General features: G+C 32.7%; 1 protein-coding gene across 1 annotated transcript; it reads right to left on the reverse strand.

Annotated features, from left to right (window-relative positions):
* Window positions 1–1,260: 1,260 nt before the first annotated feature.
* LOC145600523 (uncharacterized) lies at window positions 1,261–9,149 on the reverse strand. Its single transcript, XM_081656406.1, has 3 exons — window positions 8,827–9,149; window positions 6,707–6,716; window positions 1,261–2,175 (listed from the first exon to the last, which is right to left on the reverse strand). Exons 1-3 carry the CDS (start codon window positions 9,147–9,149, stop codon window positions 1,261–1,263), a joined length of 1,248 nt encoding a protein of 415 aa, XP_081512532.1.
* Between the last annotated feature and the right edge of the window lie 12,720 nt (window positions 9,150–21,869).

Genomic DNA, 21,869 nt, shown 5'->3' on the forward strand with positions numbered 1-21,869 from the left:
GCCTAGCATGATTCTACATCATCAAAATATGCTAAGTACGCGAACGTACCTAGAATACGATCTTAAAATCGCCACGACTAGTAAAAATTGATCACTTCAAAGTCTCCTACACATTAAAATTATAATAGAGTATTAAAACCCACTCTAAACAAATTTCCAACAATATATACTATTTTAAAACCCTTCATAAATTAATTAGAATAAGCTGAAATTATATTTAAAACACCATAATTAAGTCCCCCTTAATGGGTAATTTAAATTTCCTTCAAAAACATAATATTTAGGGTTCTACATAAATTTCCTGCACTTTATATCGAGAACACCCACGGCAGCAGCAGCCACCACAGCACGGCTGGGCTGCTGCCGCCTGCCGCCGCGGCTGCTGGTGGTGCGCGATGGTGTGTGGTGGTGGTCCGACCACGTGTATGGTGGTGGTGGTGGCGGGCCGTGAATAGGGGAAGGGGAAGAGGACCGTCGCGGCTGCTGGTGGTGCGCGATGGTGTGTGGTGGTGGTCCGGCCACGTGTATGGTGGTGGTGGTGGCTGGCCGTGAATAGGGGAAGGGGAAGAGGAAGAAAAAAAAAAAGAAAGAAAAGTAAAGAGAAAAGGGGAGAAGCTTACCTTGGGTTTTCTCCACTCTGGGCAAAGTTGGTTTGCCTCATAAGTGGGATATTTACACCCCTTCTCTACCAACCCTTTTACCCTAAACTTTCCTCTTTTACTTTTCCTAATCCCTTCCCTAATAAAACTTGTTAAAAAATAAAATTTCTTAAAATAAAACCCCAACTTTTAAATAAAATAATTAAATAAACTTTCCTTTTATAATAATATTAATTAAAATACTTTAATTAAAAATAATTATAACTATTTAAATACCTTATAAAATACATACTTTAAATAAAATACGTATAAAAATACGGGGTATTACAGGCAGGAGGACTTCTTTGTATACCACGTTTTTTGTAAATACATCACATCTTCCTCGAACATGTCCTTTACTAACCAAAACTCTAGTTGTTTCTTGTGAGGTCCCTCTCGATAGTGCAACATATAACTGTCCATAGCTGAAAACATGTTGGGGGAGATATATACCAACATGAGGAATGGTTTGCCCCTACGATTTGTTTATGGTCAAAGCAAAACACAATTTCACAGGAAATTGTTTCCGGATCATTTCAAATGGCAACTTCACATCTTCTGCCGTTTTTAAAGGAATACGTGGAATGAACACTCGTGTCCCTTTATGATTTCCGGTCAAAATTTATGCCTCAATCACATGATCCCTTAACCAACTACATATTAACCTTATCCCATTACACAACCCACTGTTTGTATCAATATTTCTCAAAAGCATGATTAGAGAGCCAACTTTCAGCTTAAGAATATGTGGTGACAAACCACCAAAGGATAATGAATTTAAGAACTCCTGTTGATATAGATTTTGACGATCTTCTGGAACAGAGTCACATGAGTAGTAGGTTTTTTGTTCTCCGACAAACTCTGTAAGTATCTTCTCATTAAGCATGTCAACTTCGTCATTTGTTGGTGTTATTATAGCTCTTTGTACCATGTATGACACATCACCTACATGCTCAGTGAGGTTTGGGAATATTTGATGGATAAGATTATCAATTGAAATATTATCACCATTTCCTACACATATTGAAGATGGTAACTTTATCATGTCTTCATCAACTGTAGGCTCACATCCATCTCTAACTCTTAAAAGAAAGGCTACAAATTCAGGATCCTGTATCGATCTCATATTTTGAGTGAGATGGAGTAGCTGAACATGTCTCCATAGTGTTGACCTGACCAAACACGCATCTATAGTTTGAGCCTTTGTTCCATTTAGTACAACGCGTAAAATTTGTCTAAAATCTCCACCAAACACTACGACTTTGTCGCCAAACGGAACATCAACCCCTGTTAGATCTCTTAAACTACGATCAATTGCTTCATACGCATGTCGATGAGTCATTGTTGCTTCATCCCATATAATGAAAGCTGCATACTTGACCAATTGCGCCTCTACATCTTGTTTACTAAACTTCCAAGTTGACGAAGCATGCAGCGTAATCGGAATACCAAGAATTTTATGAGCGGTTTTTCCTCGATGTAATAGTGTGGCAGCAATACCTGAGCTGGCTACTGGTAATCCAAATTTCAATTCCCTCTAAGCTTGACTGTTGCAAGTATGGCTCGAGATAGATAAGTCTTACATGTCCCACCTGGACCATCTATAAAGCAAATTCGACCATTCTCTGCATCAATAGCTTCCATTATGATATCAAATGAAGACCGTTGGTCGTCATTAAGATGCTCCGCACAATGCACATCTTCAGGGGTGTAACACCCTAGAAATTCCTTTCCTTTGAAATACCCACTTTACTCTTTGAAAATACGTTTAGGAATATCTAAGACATTACCGCCACCGTGAAAACGGCTAGTGCAACTATCAAAGATGCACAGCGGAAGACTTAAAAACCAAAACTATTTAAATAACACAATTTAAAAGCCAAGCCAACGAAAGTAAAGTTGAAAATCAACAAAACCAAAGTCAAATAAAATCCACTACAACTTGGAACCATTTAAGGCCCTTATTCAAAACCGAATCAACCAAACTTTTGCGTTAGTCCACAAAATAAACATCATAAAATATTCAATGCATAAAACACATCATATCCTAATGGAAGCTAGCATGATTCTCTCCTCACTCATCATGCCCCGTCATGAACATGCTTCAATACCTGAAAAGTGTATCTCTATTTACCCCCAATACTCTCCATTAAAATGGATCATCGTAGGGCCAAGATAAATACATAGCCAGACACAAACAACACACACATTCAGCAAAGCTGAGTACATAAGCGTAATCAAACAAACTAACATGCTTTCTCCTATCATCACACACTTACCTCGGAAATTTCATGAAATGCCCCTGAGTTATTTTTTTATTCACCATATACCCATGAAAATTTTCAAATTCACCATATGTCCCTGAGTTTTAAAAAAATGTCACCAATTCCCCAAATGACTAACGGACGTTAACTCCGTTAATCATTAAGGCTAAATTTGCCACATGGCAACCTATGGTTGGTTGTTATTTATATAATTTAAATTTTAAAATAATTATTTAATTAATTATAAAAAAAAAATATTAAAAAAATAACTCACCCACCATAACCACAACCATCGCCCAGCCCCAGCCACCACCCGTCCCGGCGCCACCCCAAACCCGACACAAACCAACCCCAGCGCCGGCACAAACCAACCTACGTTGCCACCCCACCCCACCGCTACCCCAAACCCGACGAAAACCACCTACTCCCCAAACCGCCCCTTCATCTCTTCCTTGAAATCCCCTCCCCACCACGTTGGTGTCCGAATTCCTATCCCCATGCCAGCGAACCCAAGCCGCACCTCCTCCCAGTCGTGTCCATTCCGTGAACCACCACGCCGGACCCAAAATCAAAACCCTAGATTTGATTTTTAAGGTTTCGATTTTGGGGTTTTGGTGTTTAAGGGTGGTGGTTTTTGGCTAAGAGTGTCGGCGAACCCAAACCCCCCTCCCCCTGCCATCTCCAACCCCATGAAACACCGCGTCGATTACCAAAATCAAAAACCCCAAAAACTGAAACCTAGGGTTTTGATTTTGGGGGTTTAATGTTTTTAGGTGGTGGTTTTCGGCTTTGGTGAGCAGCAGCAGTGTGGGGGAGGGGATTGGGTTGCTGGCGAGCGAGATTGGTGGAACAGGCGGCGCCACTGTGTACACGGGGAAGCTGGTGGGTGGCGGTTGTGGGGAGGTGGCTGGGTTTAGGGTTCGCCGGTAGAAGCAGGTTGGGGTTAAAGGTGTTTTTTTTTTTTTGAAATTTTATTTTAGTGTTTTTTTTTTTTGAAATATATATATATATATATATATATAATATTTAGATAAATAATATTTAAAAAATAACCAATTAGATCTAGCCACGTGGCGTACTTAATGTAATACCCCGTATTTTTATACTTATTTTATTTAAAGTATGTATTTTATAAAATATTTAATTAGTTATAATCATTTTAATTAAAGCATTTTTTTATTAATATTATTATAAAAGGAAAGTTTATTTAATTATTTTTATTTTAAAAGATGGGGTTTTAATTTAAGAAAGTTTAATTTTAACAAGTTTTATTTGGGAAGGGATTAGGAGAATTAAAAGAGGAAAGTTTAGGGTAAAAGGGTTGGTAGAGAAGGGGTATAAATATCCCACTTATGAGGCAAATCAACTTTGCCTAGAGTGGAGAAAACCCAAGGTAAGCTTCTCCCCTTTTCTCCTTACTTTTCTTTCTTTTTTTTCTTCCTCTTCCCCTTCCCCTTTCTCACGGCCGGCCACCACCACAGCCATACACGTGGCCGGACCACCACCACACACCACCACAGCCACCGGCGCACGGACAGCAGCTGCGGCGGCAGGCGGCAGCAGCCCAGCCTTGCCGCGGTGGCTGCTGCTGCCGTGTTTGGCTCTCGAAAAAAAAAAATTTAATCTTTCTTACCTTAATTTAATCTATGCTTAGATCTAATTATAAATTATGAGTTTTGGGATTTAATTTTGATGTTTGAATGTTGTAATTATGTTAATTAATTTTCAGATTTGGTTTTAATTAAAAAGCCCCAATTTTTGAAACCCTAGGTTCTTGATTTATGAAATTATGAAAGTATATGATGTATTAATGTTTAGATCTTCAATTTAAGTGCTTTAAGACCAAATTACAGCAAGTTTTAATTAGAAATAAAGTGCAGGAATTTTATGTAGAACCCTAAATATTATGTTTTTGAAGGAAATTTAAATTACCCATTAAGGGGGACTTAATTATGGTGTTTTAAATATAATTTCAGCTTATTCTAATTAATTTATGAAGGGTTTTAAAATAGTATATATTGCTGGAAATTTGTTTAGAGTGGACTTTGATACACTATTATAATTTTAATGTGTAGGAGACTTTGAAGTAAGCGATTTTTACTAGTCGTGGCGAATTTAAGATCATATTCAAGGTATGTTCGCGTACTTAACATATTTTGATGATGTAGAATCATGCTAGGCTTAATTTCAATCAATTACAAGTAGTATCATGCTAAGGTTCATGTATTGAATTGTGAATTATTGGTGTTGGTGATTGAATTGTGAAGCATGAATTATTTGTGATGATCTATGGATTGGAAAATTATATTTTGGCATGATTATATGGACTACATATTTATTTATGGCATGATAGAGAGCATGTTTAATCAAACTAATTGTTTAATTATGTTCGGATTATTGAAAAGGAATTTTATTATGGTTCATATAATTTTTATTGATACTTTAAGCATGAGGAAGGAGCTATATAAGTGTCTATGTACACAAGGAATAAATTGTATGTTGGTGCCTTTGTGCACTTAAGGTGTTTTTAACACCGAGGGATAGGATTGTTGGCGCTTTATGTGTTTAAGGTGTCTTTGACACTGAGGTAGAATTAAAAAGGGTTCAACATTAAATATTATGTGGTCACTAAATATTCAAGAATTAAATTGGTATGTTTGAGTGATTGAATTATTATTGATGATTGAATTGTTATGCTTTGAGAGTCATCACCAAGTCTAATAATATGTAAATAACGTAAAGTGAAAGAGATTACGCACCAAAACTCTTGGAACGTATATACCTTGAGTATGAACATATGGGGGGAGTTATGGGGTTTTATATTTAACCATAACTTCTAATGGAGTACAGGACGCTGTATATTCCCTTTTATTATTATTATGCACTGGAATTCCGCCACCAATGTGTGGCATAGGTGATGCTGGCACGGTTAGCTCCCGTGTCAGTGGGCCTCAATTTATTGAGGTAGGTTTAGTTGGAAACCCGTTCGATGCGTAATCAACGCTAAATAAATTATTTAGTGTCCTGTTAAAGAGTCTTGTTGTTTGTTGTGTGTGCTTGTAAACAGGTGCAATGAGGTAAGTATGTGTTATGCTAGGAGTTGCATGTTAGTGTGTTTAAATACGCTTATGTACTCAGCTTTGCTGATTGTGTGTATTGTTTGTGTCTGGCTATGTCTTTATCTTGGCCCTACGATGATCCATTTTAATGGAGAGTAGTGGGGGCAAGTAGAGATACTCTTTTCAGGTATTGAGGCATGTTCATGATGGGGCATGAGTGAAGAGAGAATTATGCTAGTTTCCACTAGGATGTGTAATAATTATGTTTTGGATATTTTGTTTTATTGATTGTTGGACTAACACTATTATTTGATTGATCGGTTTTTGAATAAGGGCCTTAAGTGGTTCCAAGTTGTAGTGGATTTTATTTAATTTGGTTTTGTTGATTTTCAACTTTACTTTTGTTAGTTCGGTTTTTAAAATGGTGTTATTTCTTAGTTTTGACTTTCAAGTCTTCCGCTGTGTATCTTTGATTGTTGCCTTAGCCGTTTTCATGGTGGCGGTAATGTCTTAGATATTCCTTAAACGTATTTTCAAGAGGGAAAAGTGTATTTAAAGGGAAGGAATTTCTAGGGTGTTACAACTTAACCCTAATGACTAACGGAGTTTAACATCCGTTAGTCATTTGGGCAATTGGTGACATTTTTTTAAAACTCAGGGACATATGGTGAATTTGAAAATTTTCATGGGTATATGGTGAATAAAAAAATAACTCAGGGGCATTTCAAGAAATTTCCGCACTTACCTCATTGCACCTGTTTACAAGCACACACAACATTCAACAAGACACTTTAACTAGACACTAAATAATTCATTTAGCGTTGATTACGCATCGAACGGGTTTCCAACTATACCTCCCCCAAATAAATTGAGGTTAACTGACACGGGAGCTAACCGTGCCAGCGACAAAACCACTCAAAGGTGGCGGAATTCCTGCGCATAATAATAAATAAAAAGGAATGTACAGCGTCCTGTACTCCATTAGAAGTTATGGTTAAATATAAAACCCCATAATTCCCCCCATTGTTCATACTCAAGGTATATACGTTCCAAGAGTTTTGGTGCGTAATCTCTTTCACTTTACGTTATTTACATGTTATTGGACTTGCTGATAACTCTCAAAGCATAATAAATCAATCATCAATAATAATTCAATAAATCAAACATACCAATTTAATTCTTGAATATTTAGTGACCACATAATATTTAATCTTGAACCCCTTTTAATTCTACCTCAGTGTCAAAGACACCTTAAACGCATAAAGCGCCAAAAATCCTATCCCTCGGTGTTAAAAACACCTTAAGTGCACAAAGGCACCAACATACTTTTATTCCTCGTGTACATAGACACTTATATAGCTCCTTCCTCATGCTTAAAGCATCAATAAAAATTATATGAACCTTAATAAAATTCCTTTTCAATATTCCAAACATAATTAAACAATTAGTTTGATTAAACATGCTCTCTATCATGCCATAAATAAACATGTGGTTCATAAATAATATTTCAAAGTATAAAATTTCCATTCAATAACTCATCACAAATAAATCATACATCTCAATTCCATCACTAATAACATCCAAATCACAATTTCCACTTCAAACCTAGCATGATACTATTTTTAATTAATCAAACACCTTTAGCATGCTACTACATCAATCATAACTATGCTAACTATGCGAACGTACCTTGAATACGATCTTAAAATCGCCACGACTAGTAGAAATTGCTCACTTCGAAGTCTCCTACACATTAAAATTATAATAGAGCATTAAAATTCACTCTAAACAAATTTCCAGCAATATATACTATTTTAAAACCCCTCATAAATTAATTAGAATAAGCTAAAATTATATTTAAAACACCATAATTAAGTCTCACTTAATGGGTAATTTAAATTTCCTTCAAAAACATAATATTAAGGGTTCTACATAAAATTCCAGCACTTTATTTCTAATTAAAACTTGCTGTAATTTGGTCTTAAAGCACTTAAATTGAAGATCTAAACATTAATACATCATATACTTTCATAATTTCATAAATCAAGAACCTAGGGTTTCAAAAATTAGGGCTTTTTAAATTAAAACCAAAGCTGAAAATTAATTAACATAATTACAACATTCAACATCAAAATTTAATCCCAAAACTCATAATTTATAATTAGATCGATCTAAGCATAGATTAAATTAAAATAAGAAAGCTAAGTTTTTTATTTTTTATAAGTGGTTCGAAAAAGGGGAAAAAGGGGAAAGAGAAACGGCAGCCACCACCGGCTGCCGGCGGTTTGCGCTGTTGGCAGCGGCGGCCACCAGCTGCCGGTGGCTGGCAGCGGTGGTGAGGGGGAAGGAAGCCGAAAATAATAAGGGGAAGGGGAAAAAGAAAAAGAAAGAAAAATAAGGAAGAGAGAGAGAGAAGTTTACCTTGGGTTTTCTCTACTCTGGGCAAAGTTTGATTTGCCTCATAAGTGGGATATTTATACCCCTTCTCTACTAACCCTCTTCCCTAAACTTTCCTCTTTTAGGTTTTCCTAATTCCTTCCCTAATAAAACTTATTAAAATTAAACTTTCCTAAAATAAAACCCCAACTTTTAATTTAAATAATTAAATAAACTTTCCTTTTATAATAATATTAATTAAAATACTTTAATTAAAATAATTACAACTATTTAAATACTTATAAAATACGTATAAAAATACGGGGTATTACAAGGGGGCACTGGTGCTGATAATTCATCATGTATGGCTCTAGCTACTTATGCATTTCCATCCAATCGCATGTTTATTTAAGGTAAGTCGAAGTCAAAGGCACTCTTTCCTAATTGTTTTAACATGCGATCTATATCATAGAGAACTGAATCACGTACCAGATCTGGATTTGTTGAAGTTTAATATAAGTAGTCTTCAGCCATGTAATGATAAAATTCATCCCATAAAGATCGAACCCAGTTGGTTGACAATGAACCAATAACGTGACAAACAATCTTCTCAATGATGATGGCATCTTAGAGTTTGATGCTTCACACAAACAATCACGAATGCTTGCATCATTCTCCATAAGACTTAGTTTTTCAGCTGCTTCTCTAAAAGTAGAATAAACAATCCCATAGACAATACGTAGATGCTCAAATGATTCGGAGCCTTTAACATGATCCAACAACAAACGCAAGAAAAATCTTTCTCCTTCCATTGGTGAGGCTGTGTAGATTCTACCTATCACTCTTTGTGTACTCCTCCTTTTTCTCCATGTTTTGGTAGTCGTCAGCCGCCAATAACGTTAAGGAAATTTTCTATATAGGTATGTTCTTGCCTCTAGATCTGGAGGAATTCATCTTGAAGAACTCTGTGAGCATAGTTCGAGAGTTTTGTGGCATTTGAAGGATGTCTTCAATAGATTGATTTGAACTGAATCTAACCATTTGCCTATCTTGCAAATGTAGCTGTAATCGATCAACAGATGGACACATTAGAGTAATGGGAAACTGATATATCCTCCATAATGCTTCAGGTGCACATACCCACCTAGCATCCACATATTGTTGAATCTCATTGTGTTCAGTCCTGTTCGAACTTCCATTGAAACACGATCTACACCCTTATGCACATACTTGTACAAATATTTGACACTCTTGATGCTACTACAGATCTCTACATTGATATGACAATCATATTTTAGTAGCAACCATAAATTATATGGAACAACCCAACCATTATCAACGAAGGTTGCACTATTCTCATGTAAAGGCACTGGCAAATGATCACCACGACGACGATAAATAGGATATGAATTCTTGCCTTGGACTGTGCTTTCTACAAAGGGTTAGGAAGTTTACGTTTACAAACCCCATTTTCCATGCAAGAAGAATTTCGACGACCTTCGCCACACGGATTATGGATCATATGCTTCAAAACAGCATCGTATAATCGTGGTTCTTCATCTCTATCAAGTATCTCGGCTCTCACAAATGTGTCATACTCTTCCGGAGATTTTGGTTTGTCTTTTTCGTCCAAAATGATCAGCATGTGAACATGTGGCAAGCCTCTTTTTTGACTCAATGACATAGACATAGGCAATAACCTTCCCTAGAGCGCTTTTTTCTACAATGTCCATCTTGAATTCCTCAAATTTTGCATGGAATATTCTGGTGATTAACTCGGGTCGATCTTGTACTGTTTGACTTGGCAATAACTCGTCTACAATTTCTCTCCACGATGGGTTGAATGCCATTGTCAAAAACAGGTCTGGCTTTCCATAATCTGTAACTAATGCCATTGCATCTTGAAATCTTTGATTCATATCTCTTGGACACCCGACAAACGAAGAAGGTAGAACGGTTGTTTTCCCGGCATTCGCTATAATTACAATGTACCGTAAATTATATTATAGTACATAATAATAGTAAAATTAAAATTAAAGGCAAACAACATATTTAAGAAAAGAACCTAGATTGAGTTCTCCGACATCTAAAAAATCTTGAAGTCCTTGATACAATTCAGCTCTAATTGTATCTTGATTATCTCGAATCCATCTTAGCTTATTTGCCTCAATTTTCATAAACATGTCAACAATGAATTGTTGAAATAAGCGCCCTGCCATTAAGATGATGAAGACATATTGTCGTACCTACAATCAATAAAGTATTGTTAAAATATGAGAAAATAATATAAATCTACGTGTTAATGTGATAGGGGAGTGTACTTTACTTGAATGATATAGGCGTAGAATGCTCGGCAAGGTATGGTTCTTCCGTTATTATCAAGACTGTTTATTAACCATCCATAAGAACCGTATGGAAATAGTAATGGATATTGAAGGGGATCATAGTATCCAGCAGTATCCCACACATTCATTAATTGGCCAGAGGTTGATTAAACTAAAATATCTCTTGGATTTAAGTTCGCAACCTCTTCTCCTCCGACAATCACAGCCGCAACTTGAGAAGCAGTAGGAAGACAATATTGTGGTCGATCTGATGGTTGTTCATTAATACGGAGTGCACAATCTTGTATGTTTCCTTGTTGAGCCAAACTTCGAAGATTATGAACAAAAGGATTGCACCGATCAAGGATGGCTTTAATTTTTTCTACAATATCTTGTTGTATTGTGTTATTCTCCGCAAGAAGATTTTCAACCTCATGCTCAGTGTCATATATGTACAACTGAAGGAATCGTGGTTGAGATTCTGATGTAGTTGGGAGCAGCCCGCTCATCTTATGATATATAGACCCTTGAGCTCAAAATGTGTATACTCCGTGTTGAGCATTAGCTAAGCTCTCATCTAAGTGCACTCCCATGGAGGTTAAAGCGAATAAGTGACTAATTTTTCTAATGTCACTCTTAAATTGTATTCCAATAGGTGTTTGATCAATGTATAAAGAACGTAGATCTTCGGGAACAAGTAAGGTTGGCAAGGTAATATTCCCAGACAAACAACATATTTGGGATGTTTCATTATGAAAAAGGTGAGATTGACAAAACTCACACGTTCTCGGAGGTGATAGTTGAACGATCGGGACTCCTCTTTGCTCATGAAAGTTTATTACAGAACGATGACAGACTCTGCCCCTATTTCTTCTTTGAACATTATTATTATGCATTACATTAGGTTTGCCTTGAATGCCATTATCACCAAAATTTGTGCTACCACCTTGGATATTTCGTTGTCCATTACACGTAAAATTGTGCGATATGACACTTTGACCAATATGAATTGCTGTATAATGAATGAAATACTATATAGTAAGTTTGATAAAAATTTAACATGTTGAAATTATTGATAGAATACATAAATGAACATGTATTAATGAAATATTGACTTTAAAGATTAATGAAATAATAGTGTACATATATATCACAATTATTAAATATTTTTATAAGCTTATTGATTAGTTTGTGTCACATAACAGTTATTATTGAAATTGTTACTTTATCATTTTTTTTTTTTTTTGTGTCTTATCCAGTTCACCGTTTGGGATAATTCGGATTTGGGGATAAGTTATGGATGGTTAGGTTCCAATCCCTTTTCAATTGTTGTTTACTTTATCATATTATAATGATATTGTTTTCTCACCAACATGAGAAGTGTAATAGTTATAGTAGCTGGGACCGATTGATGTCATCATAAAAGCATTAGAAAATTTTGGTATGCATAGTCTGAATGTGTGAATATAATGGTTTAAATTTTAGTTAGTATATGACATGGCGTAGCCGTAAGCATTATTATAATGGCAAGTGTGCTATTATTATTATAAAAGGTCCTTTTTTGGTTTTGGATGGAGGCTACGTTGTTTTTTTTTAATAATTATTTGATAAGTCAAAGAATTTTTCCAATGGTTAATCAGTTGCAAATTGGTTTCATTTGTAACATGTATATTTGAATAGTATAGGGTGAGTTAGGTTCACTTTGAATTTTATAAGAGCTATGATCAAGTATAATTTGATCTAAAAATGATAATAATACAATTTTAAAACAAATTTAGGTGAAGAAAACACACAATTACTGTATAGTATCATGTAAGTCTCATTTGATTCAGTAACTAAGAAAGAGAAGGAGAGAGTTATAATATTTGCAATTTTGCATTGGCATTCACTAATTTAGAATAAAGTGAGTTTTGAAAAGTTTAGTTTGCAATCCAATGTGGAAAATAAAATCGTACATTTAATTCGTACATTAGTGAAAAAAAACAAAGTTAAAAACTAAAACATGATGGGTTATGAATATTTATTTCTCCTTAAATGTGAAAATAGGTGAAGCTGATTGACAACATGCCAATAAATATATCAAATACATTAATTTCTATTGTTTAGAGTGAAATTGAATATTCATTCCTTCTTCTAATCTCAACAGATTGTTCTTCTCGAGCTTCTAAGAATCACTTACTCTTATAATTGGAAATTTTTCCAAATTTTAATCATGTATTAGAGGTAAATCATTATTTAGTGTTCTTCTCTCAATTAGTGACTAATCGAGTTAATACTATAGCTCTTTAAAACCTTAATTGTTATTAGATAATAATGTTGTTTTGTACCGTAAAAAAATTTAGTAATTAGTAAAATAATTTTGTTGTTGGTCAGAACTATAAATAAATTAGATCTTAATTGTGGTTTGTGCAACTAAGTATATATGTAATTCATTTGCGACAACATATAAGCTATATTCCCCTGGCCTACTTTTATACTTTCAAACTATTTTTTAGTCGTCTTTATAAAGTAAGTACTGTAACTACATAATTTCATTCAACACTACAACATAAATTTCTATGATCTTTTGTAAATAACACATATTCATATATCATATAAAGAACAATGACACTATTTACAATATGGAAAATGCTTCAAATGTAGTCTATGTAACTGAACTCACATGTGCTTCTAATTGAAACATGATTTGAAGAAGTGAGTGTGCCAATTGTGACATCTTGATTAGTAATATCAATTAAATCTGAACGATTGGCATTTTCTCGAGCATTTCTCCTTAATTGATAAGTGCCCGCCTTTGAGCATTTCGGACAATAGCTTCTTGTTCAAGTTGCTCAGGGGTCATCCTTTCTTGTGATAGCCTACGATAGTATGATGTAGATGACATTCGATTTTCCATACCTTGAAACATAACAAAAGAAATTATAAATTTATAAACAACCAAAATCATATATTATTATATTTCCCTAAAGCTCTTTATTAGATTTCCCAAAAACTCACCTTGCAATACCTAGTTATATTTGAATAGGGAGCATTAATCTAGTACATTGCAATTGAAGAATGAAAATAGTGGATGTCTAAGAAAAGGAAAAACAGTTACTACTTTACTTATGTTTTAAGGGAATATAACTCCTAATTTGACAGTGGACATGGTCACGTCATAATTCATTTCTTAAATGTTAAGAGAAGTTACTTTCTTATTTGGATAATAGTGAGAGTAGTTATTTTTTAATAATACAATAGAGAAGGACGATTTTTTTTATATAGGACGATTTTTTTTATAAGATGGACGATTTTTTTTATATGAAGGACGTTCTTTTTTTTGTAGGATAGTGACTAATTTAATTTAATCAATTCTTATCCCAACAGTAGATATTGGAATTATGATAACTTTGAATTGTTATGTCTGGTTTCCAAAACATGGTATAATATCCTCCATTAATTATGGAATATTCATCTATACGTTGTACATCTGTTGTAATTTAACTTATTGTAGACACCCATTTGTGTCTCCCCAAAACCAAACCCAATGATGAATGCCTTTCACGTCGAAACATAATCGAATGAGGTGAAAGTGTGGAAAGTCAAGTGTTGCGGTTAGTTTTATTTAAAATTCTTTTCTTTCTGTTTTCGAAAACCCACTCTATTTTATGAAAACGTCCAATCCAGTTTATTATGTTCCATGATAAGGGTCCAATAATGGTGTAGTTGAATGGAGCTTGAAAAGACCTTTTCAACGATATATTATAAGCCCAATTCCGATGAATAATGAGGAAGTTATGGCCAAAATACTAAACTGGGCCCAAATCGGATTTTACCTACGGCCCAATGATCATGAGAAGGGTCCAAAGGTTTAATCCTATTCCTAAACTAATTAGGATTGATTAGAATCTTCTATAAGTTTCTAAAATATCTTAATTATCCTTTTTTGAAAAGATAAGATCATGGAATTTGATTTAAATATAATCTTTCCTTTTTTTAAAACTTTCCTTTTTTAAGTCCTAATTCTATTTAATTTAAACATGTTCAAAGACAGTCAGATATTATTTTCGTGCCTCATATTTTTTATCCAAATTTTATATGGTTGAATATATCTTGAAATTATCTTTCCAATGATATATTATAATATTAATTTCGAGCTATAATGAAAAAGATATTACAGAAATACGAAACTCTATCCAAAACTGACACCGTCCTACTATTTCGGCCATATCTATTTATCTACAAAAGATTTTAATCCGATTCTAATTGCATTAGAAATTATACTTCAAGAGCTTTCTAACGACATATTATATGCCTTATTTGGACTTCTGGATCAAAAGATATGATAAAAACAAAATACGTAAAAACTGCTGTCTACGAGTTTTATTTCGATTCGAATTTGGATTCTTTCTTAATTCTTCGACCCTCTTTTTTCTTATAAATAGAGGTCATATCTCCCCTTTTTCAATCATCAATTCTCTCAATCAACTCTCAACTTTCATTCACAATCACCCAATTCTCTCTATTCTCTCTTGAGCAATATATGCTTTCTCTCTCTCTCTTTCTAAACTAGCTTTTACAAACACAATACCGCATTCACAAGATCTAGAATCACCTAGCCAAGTTCGAATTTGCCTTCGCCCTAGACGTGAAAGGTTGATATTTTCTGAGGGTTTGGTCCCAAATCCAGTCTAAACTTTTTAACTCTTTCTTTCAATTATTTAATTTAATTTTTTAATTATTCTTTATTATTTTCATTGAAGTTTACTAACTTGTGTATTTTGTTATTAGAAAGAGGTACGAGGCTTCAAAGTATGTAATCTTATTACTCTCTTTCAATGTAGAAAGCATGTTTATTATTTATTAATTCCTAGTATCATGTTAGGATGTTATTATTGCTTTCTAGTATCATGTTTAGGGTACCTTTTATTATTTCTAATATCATGATATCATGTTAGTACCATGTTAGGTCTAAAGCTTTGATCTTTATTGCTTAGTGACATGCTAGAGTTTGTTATTAATCTTCTTAGTATCATGCCTAAGATCTTGCTATTATTATTAAGCTTTATTATGCCTTATAATGATTATGATTATGCTATGATTATTGATATATACATTATTATTATGTTGCTTGATATATATTATTGTTATTGCTTGATCACGCCTTTTATGCCTGTTAAAGGAAATTTGTACTTGAAATCACGCTTAATAAGATATTTAATAATTTGGTTTAGGCTAATATGATTTTAACTCAAGTGATCACCAATAATAGTTTTATTTGTGCATTAATATTCAACCAACATAGATAAACATGTTTAGGATTAACCTAATGTTTGCATGTTAGTCAAAAAGCGCACATGAATATGAGTAGAACAAAGTAGAGGCCTATTTTATAGGGTGGGTCCTTTCTTTTGTAGATTGGATTCGTACCCTCATCCCCGAACCCTATTTGGTTCAAGATCTTATGGAGTTGACGATCTCCTGGATCGTTTTGGGTTTACAAGTTCCTAAAACTTGTTGGCGACTCTTTTGCTCTCATTTCTTTCCCTTTGGAACGCCACCATACTTTAGTGTATGATCACAGTGGGGTTCAAGCTTGGGGTTATAGTGCTTGAAATATTCCCTACACTTATGAATTCTTTGTTTCATATTACATATTACGTTGATGATAAATAACTTGTTGAATTCTTTGTTTAAGTTAGACTTTTATCATTTATTTCTTTGTGAAAATATTGTTGAAAGTAAGAGTATGAACATTGATTACATTGCAAAATAGTAAAATTCGTATAAAGACTATATATTTACATATCACATAATGTACGAACTAATAAATTCTCTTACAAAGTGCTAAACTATATAAGTAAAACTTTATGGAGCAACATCAACAACGCGTTGGCTTTGTGATTAATTTATAGTCATTTCTCGTCTCCTAAAAAAAAATAGAATCAATATAGTGAATATAGCATATAATAGTTTAGTTACATTGAACCAAAATGTGTTATGAATGTGCTCACCTTTTAAGTAAATATGCACATTCTTCCTCCCAATTAACAAATGTGACATAAATAACTTTGTAGTGTGACGATAAAGAACTTTGGGATGTAAGAGTAAAAACATATGAGGTATCATAATGTGTATGTAACAACATCATCATCTCTTTCTCATTTACCTGTGTATAATATAAAATATAATAATGTTAGAAAAAGAAATATTTAAGATGGCAAGTAAAAATATGTTGTGCAGATTAACCTGTTCATGCAAGTCCTTTAATTGGAACACTGTAGACCGAAGAAGGAATTCAATTTGTTAGTTGAACAAAAATCAAATGCAGTATTCCACTTGAGTCTTTATTAGTAATCTTGAGTGATAAACTATTTACCAAAATATACATAACAATTTTAAAAATTGATTTACAATAAGAAATGATTGATATAGACTAAAAATAATTTAGGGAATTTACCCTTGAATGATTTCAGATTATATTTGTGGCAATTTGAACATGTCCTTTGATCACCAAAATTATTGACTTTATAATTGCAAATGGAGCATGCATCATACAATGTGAGGCTTTTTACATTAATATCAACCAACATCCCAAGAACTCTATCTACCTTTCCCTATAAATTATAAGGAGAAGATACTTGGACAATTTATAAAGTACAACAATTTAAATATATAATTATGTATAAACAAATAAAAGATATTTTGGACAATTTAATAAGTATTAAATAATAAATCTTGAATAATTGAAAATAATAGTTGATGAAAAAAAAAAGTAAATAGTGCATTTATTGAAATATGGTGAAATATTACTCTTGGCCTTGATGGAAACTTGAATGTTGTAGTACGACGGGCATTTGATATCAAAAGTGTCCGATGTAACTAAAGTCCACATGTTTGTATCCACTTAGCTTTAGATCGAGCAAAATTATCATTACAATACCCATTAAAAAAAAATTAGATTGCATTAGATATTTTAAGTAACATGCTGAACATATTTTTAAAAAAATACATATCATCGTCAATGTATAAGAAAGTTACAGTTTAAATTATTAGTTTAATATTATTATTTATGTATATTAAAAAATCAGTAATATAACAAAAATAGAAAAAAAGCATTACAATAACATAAATTACTAACCATTTTGTTATTTCATGGGAAGTAGAATCATTGTGATTGATATATAACCTTGTGTACCTTCCGGATGTCAGATGTAGTGTACCTAAAAGGTGAGTTTAGAATAATTAAATCAATATCTACATAAAATTAATCTTTTGTAGTAGCAAACTATGATTTTATAAAAATTGTTCATGTAATTAAGTTTACCATTATAATTTTGAAGTTGGACACTACATGCAAGCAAAGTGAGATTTTGATCATAATATCCTATTGCTCTTTCACCAATGTCGTTGACAAAGCTATTCCATATTGTCAATCTCATAGCAAAACAACTATTTAAAAAATTGAAATTCATTAGAATCAAGTAATATATATATATATATATATATATATATATATATATATATATATATATATATATATATATATATATATATAAGTTAAAAAAAAAGTAAATAATATTGCGTCATTATCATATTGGGATTTGTTAAGATATTATTAGATATGCTTATCTTATATTTTTGGGTAGTAACCTTGTTTATAGGATATATTGATGATATCTTAATATGATTTTGATATCTTAGTAGTCAAACAGTGTACTATATAAATTAAAATTAATGAATGAATACATGAGTGATTGAGTGGGTAAGCTTTCAAGTCCTTCTCTACAACTTTAGATTTTACCTTTGATCAAGCGGGATAATATCTTGTTTAATAGTACCTGTAATGTCATTCCAGTGAATCTCACTTGCATATATAATTAGTCCCACAACATCTAATTTATAAAATACAAAACATAAAAGGTAAAATATTAATTAATTGAATACTGAAGATTTCCACAAAAAAAAAAAAAAAAAAAAAAAAAAAAAACAAAGTACCGTAAATAAAAAAAATGTAAAATGAAAGGTGATATAGTAACCTATCACAATTCCTTCAATGCGCTTGAATGAGGTCACACCGTGTAAAGACACCAAATTGTAGAAGTACTTGGGGAAATCTTCAATGTCGGTATCAATCAAGGATATTTCTGTGTCTGTAGTAATGTTGAGTTGATACGGATTACGAAATATTCGTAACCAATCGTCAGCTTAAATAACTTGTACCCTTTTAAAATAGTACACTAAATCCTTTGTAAATATAATACCTTGAATGAGTTCACCGTGTAAAAAAATATAGATAAATATATATGAGTATGTTATATTTTAAAAAATAAAAAATATAATAAAAATGCACTGTAAAGAGGAAGTATAAAAAATGTTTACACACCGTAGCATCAAGAAGAACCATTTTCCAAATTTTTTTTGTTATTATTGACATGTTGAATTTCATACAATCTAATTATCCTTGCTAGTGCTGTCAAATTTCAAACCGAAATCGTTTAACTACCCGAAACTAACCGACCCAAATGAGAAACGAATCGATTAAAAACCGATTTTTTGAAACCAAAAACCGACTCGAACCGTATTTTAGTAAACCCGAAACCGAATCAACCCGAATAACGTTAAACCGTATAAGAACCGAACCCGTTGACAAACTGAACAATTCTAAACCGAACTGAAAGAAAACTGAACAGAAAAAGAACCAAACCGTATCTAATCTGAAACCGCTTCCAACCCGAAACCGTTTGAATTGGGATAAAAACCGTTTACACCGAACCGTTAACAAATTGCAACCCGTTTGCACCGAACCGTTTGTAACCCGAATTGATTATAAACCGAACCGTTTACAAACCGTTTACTATAATACTATAAATTTAGGATTAAAATCAAGTAAAATGATATTTTATATGAAATCTAATTATGCACACATGTTTACTAAAGAGTAAATTATTATTATTTCCACTGTGGATTAAGTGTTACAAACTTAGGGGTTGTTTGGTTACACAAAGAAAATGGGGGAAGTGGAATATCATGGGAATTTGAAAATGCGTGAGTTGTTTGGTTGACAATAAAAAGTGTAAATGAGGGAATTGCAAAATTTATGGGAATTGTGACTTCCCACAAAACATGGGAAGTTAATTACCTAACCCCCCCTAGGTAAGTCAAATTTCCCATGATTTGCAATTTCTCTCATGCCAACCAAACAACTTTATACAATTCTCATGATTTTGATGTAGGAATTTAATTCCCATAAAATACAAATTCCTATGGGAAGTAAATTACCATAGCAACCAAACGACACCTTAGAATATTATTTGACTTCCCTTAGAAATATCATTTGTTAGTTAATCCATGAGTATTGTATTATTTCCTCGAAAAAACTAAATATTGTATTATCAAAATAAGGAATACACATGAAATGTAAGCTACTTCGTATAAGTTAGGCATATGCTCACTGATTTGCTAAAATATAATACCTTTGAAGCATATAATAATAATATGGAGTACAATCCTTTCTGTGATTGAGTAATTCAGATCAAAATTTATTATTCTCATCACAGTTACAATTAAGCTCAACAAAACTCAACTCTGACTTCTCATTACAGTTGAGCAAAATTTTGTTCTTTTAATATGTAAAACCATGAGTTAATCATTCCATAGTTAACTGATTAACTGAAGAAACTAAACCATAATTAAAAGTAAAATACTAGCCAGTAGGCGGACTTAAGGTTGAACACATCAAAGAGATAATTCGTCGAATTATTGCTTCAGCTTCTTCATGTAGACATCAATTAGAGAAGGAGGAGAGAAAATTATGTTTTTGGGCAGCAACGGATGCGATTCTGGGCAGCAATAATACTTCAAACACTTGCAACAAACGAATTGATAATGAGTCTTCAAAAAAAAAATTGATGATGAGAGGTTAACAGAGAAATGAAAATGAGAGGGGATCTAAGAATGAGATAAGAGAAAGAATGAGGGAGCAAGGATCGGCGCCGTGAGGAGAGATAATGAGGGATAGGGAGTGAAAGTGGTAAAGTGGATAATTAGGGTTTCAAAAGTTATAAGAGGGTATATATAGGTAATTTATATGATTTAATCTAGCAGTTGATTTTTTTTTATTCTTTAAATGTCAGCCTTTAGATTATGATTGCTTTTTTTTTTTTGTATTGGACAAGTGAAGATGACGATCTGTGTGTGTTGTGGGAGGAAGAAGTTAACCGTGGATTGTTTTTAATCTATGGTACGTAGGTGATGTTTTGTGCTGTATATTCATCCATAGATTAGAAATAATCTACGGTCAACCTCTTCCTCCCACAACACACATGGATCACCATCTTGGTGAACAATGATATTTTAGCTAATCTTAAGACTACAAGTCAAATTAATTAATTTAAGTACATATAAATCTAGCACATGCTAAAAAAATCACAAAATCTACCAAAACACAACGGCTAATAGAAAAAGAAGAAGGTTAATGGTCAATATTAGTAAATTTATATAAATAAATAAATAAATAAATTAGTAGATTGAATTATTGATCCAATCAAAATAATGTTACTAATTCATATCTTTGTAATAATAAATACTTCGTACTATTTAACTATGAGAATATGAGATGGTTAGATGTTATGTCATTATGTGTACGTATAATCGATTGAACAAATCAATGACACCTTGTTAATCATTAATATTTTCTTTCATTATATATATAATGATAAATATTCCATAATTAATCAGAATATCAATTATGCAACTAACAAGAAGTTGTATGCTCGTGAATTTCAATATACTTACATAATTATATAATATATAAAATTACTAATAACTATGAGACGAATCTTAATTATCAGCCTTGTTGACCAATCAAGTATTGAATTATCGAATTGTTGACTTATCAAATCATAATTATGACACTATCAATTAAGTGATTAAATAAGAAGCAAATAATAACTTGATAGTGAGCAATAATACATTAATACACTAAAATTTTAGAATATACTTCGTAATAAACTAGCAAGATCAGTATGACTAAACTTGAAACATAATAACATAATATGTATTTATAGAATCAATAAGAATTTGTATATAACATGATGACTAAAAATGAGGTGATGAAGCTCGGCTTAATATAAAAGGGAACTTGTTAACCAACAAAAGATTAGCAAGTACTGTTAATTCCAAACCAAAAACGGTTTGACTATCCGAAACCAACCGAAACAAATGAGA

The sequence above is a fragment of the Chenopodium album genome, chromosome 21, assembly GCF_948465745.1.
Source record: "Chenopodium album chromosome 21, dcCheAlbu1.1, whole genome shotgun sequence".
Lineage (NCBI taxonomy): Eukaryota > Viridiplantae > Streptophyta > Magnoliopsida > Caryophyllales > Amaranthaceae > Chenopodium > Chenopodium album.

Excerpts from the sequence above, each read along its gene's own strand:
- LOC145600523 (XM_081656406.1), bottom strand. The coding sequence starts at position 9,149 with ATGGAAGGAGAAAGATTTTTCTTGCGTTTGTTGTTGGATCATGTTAAA.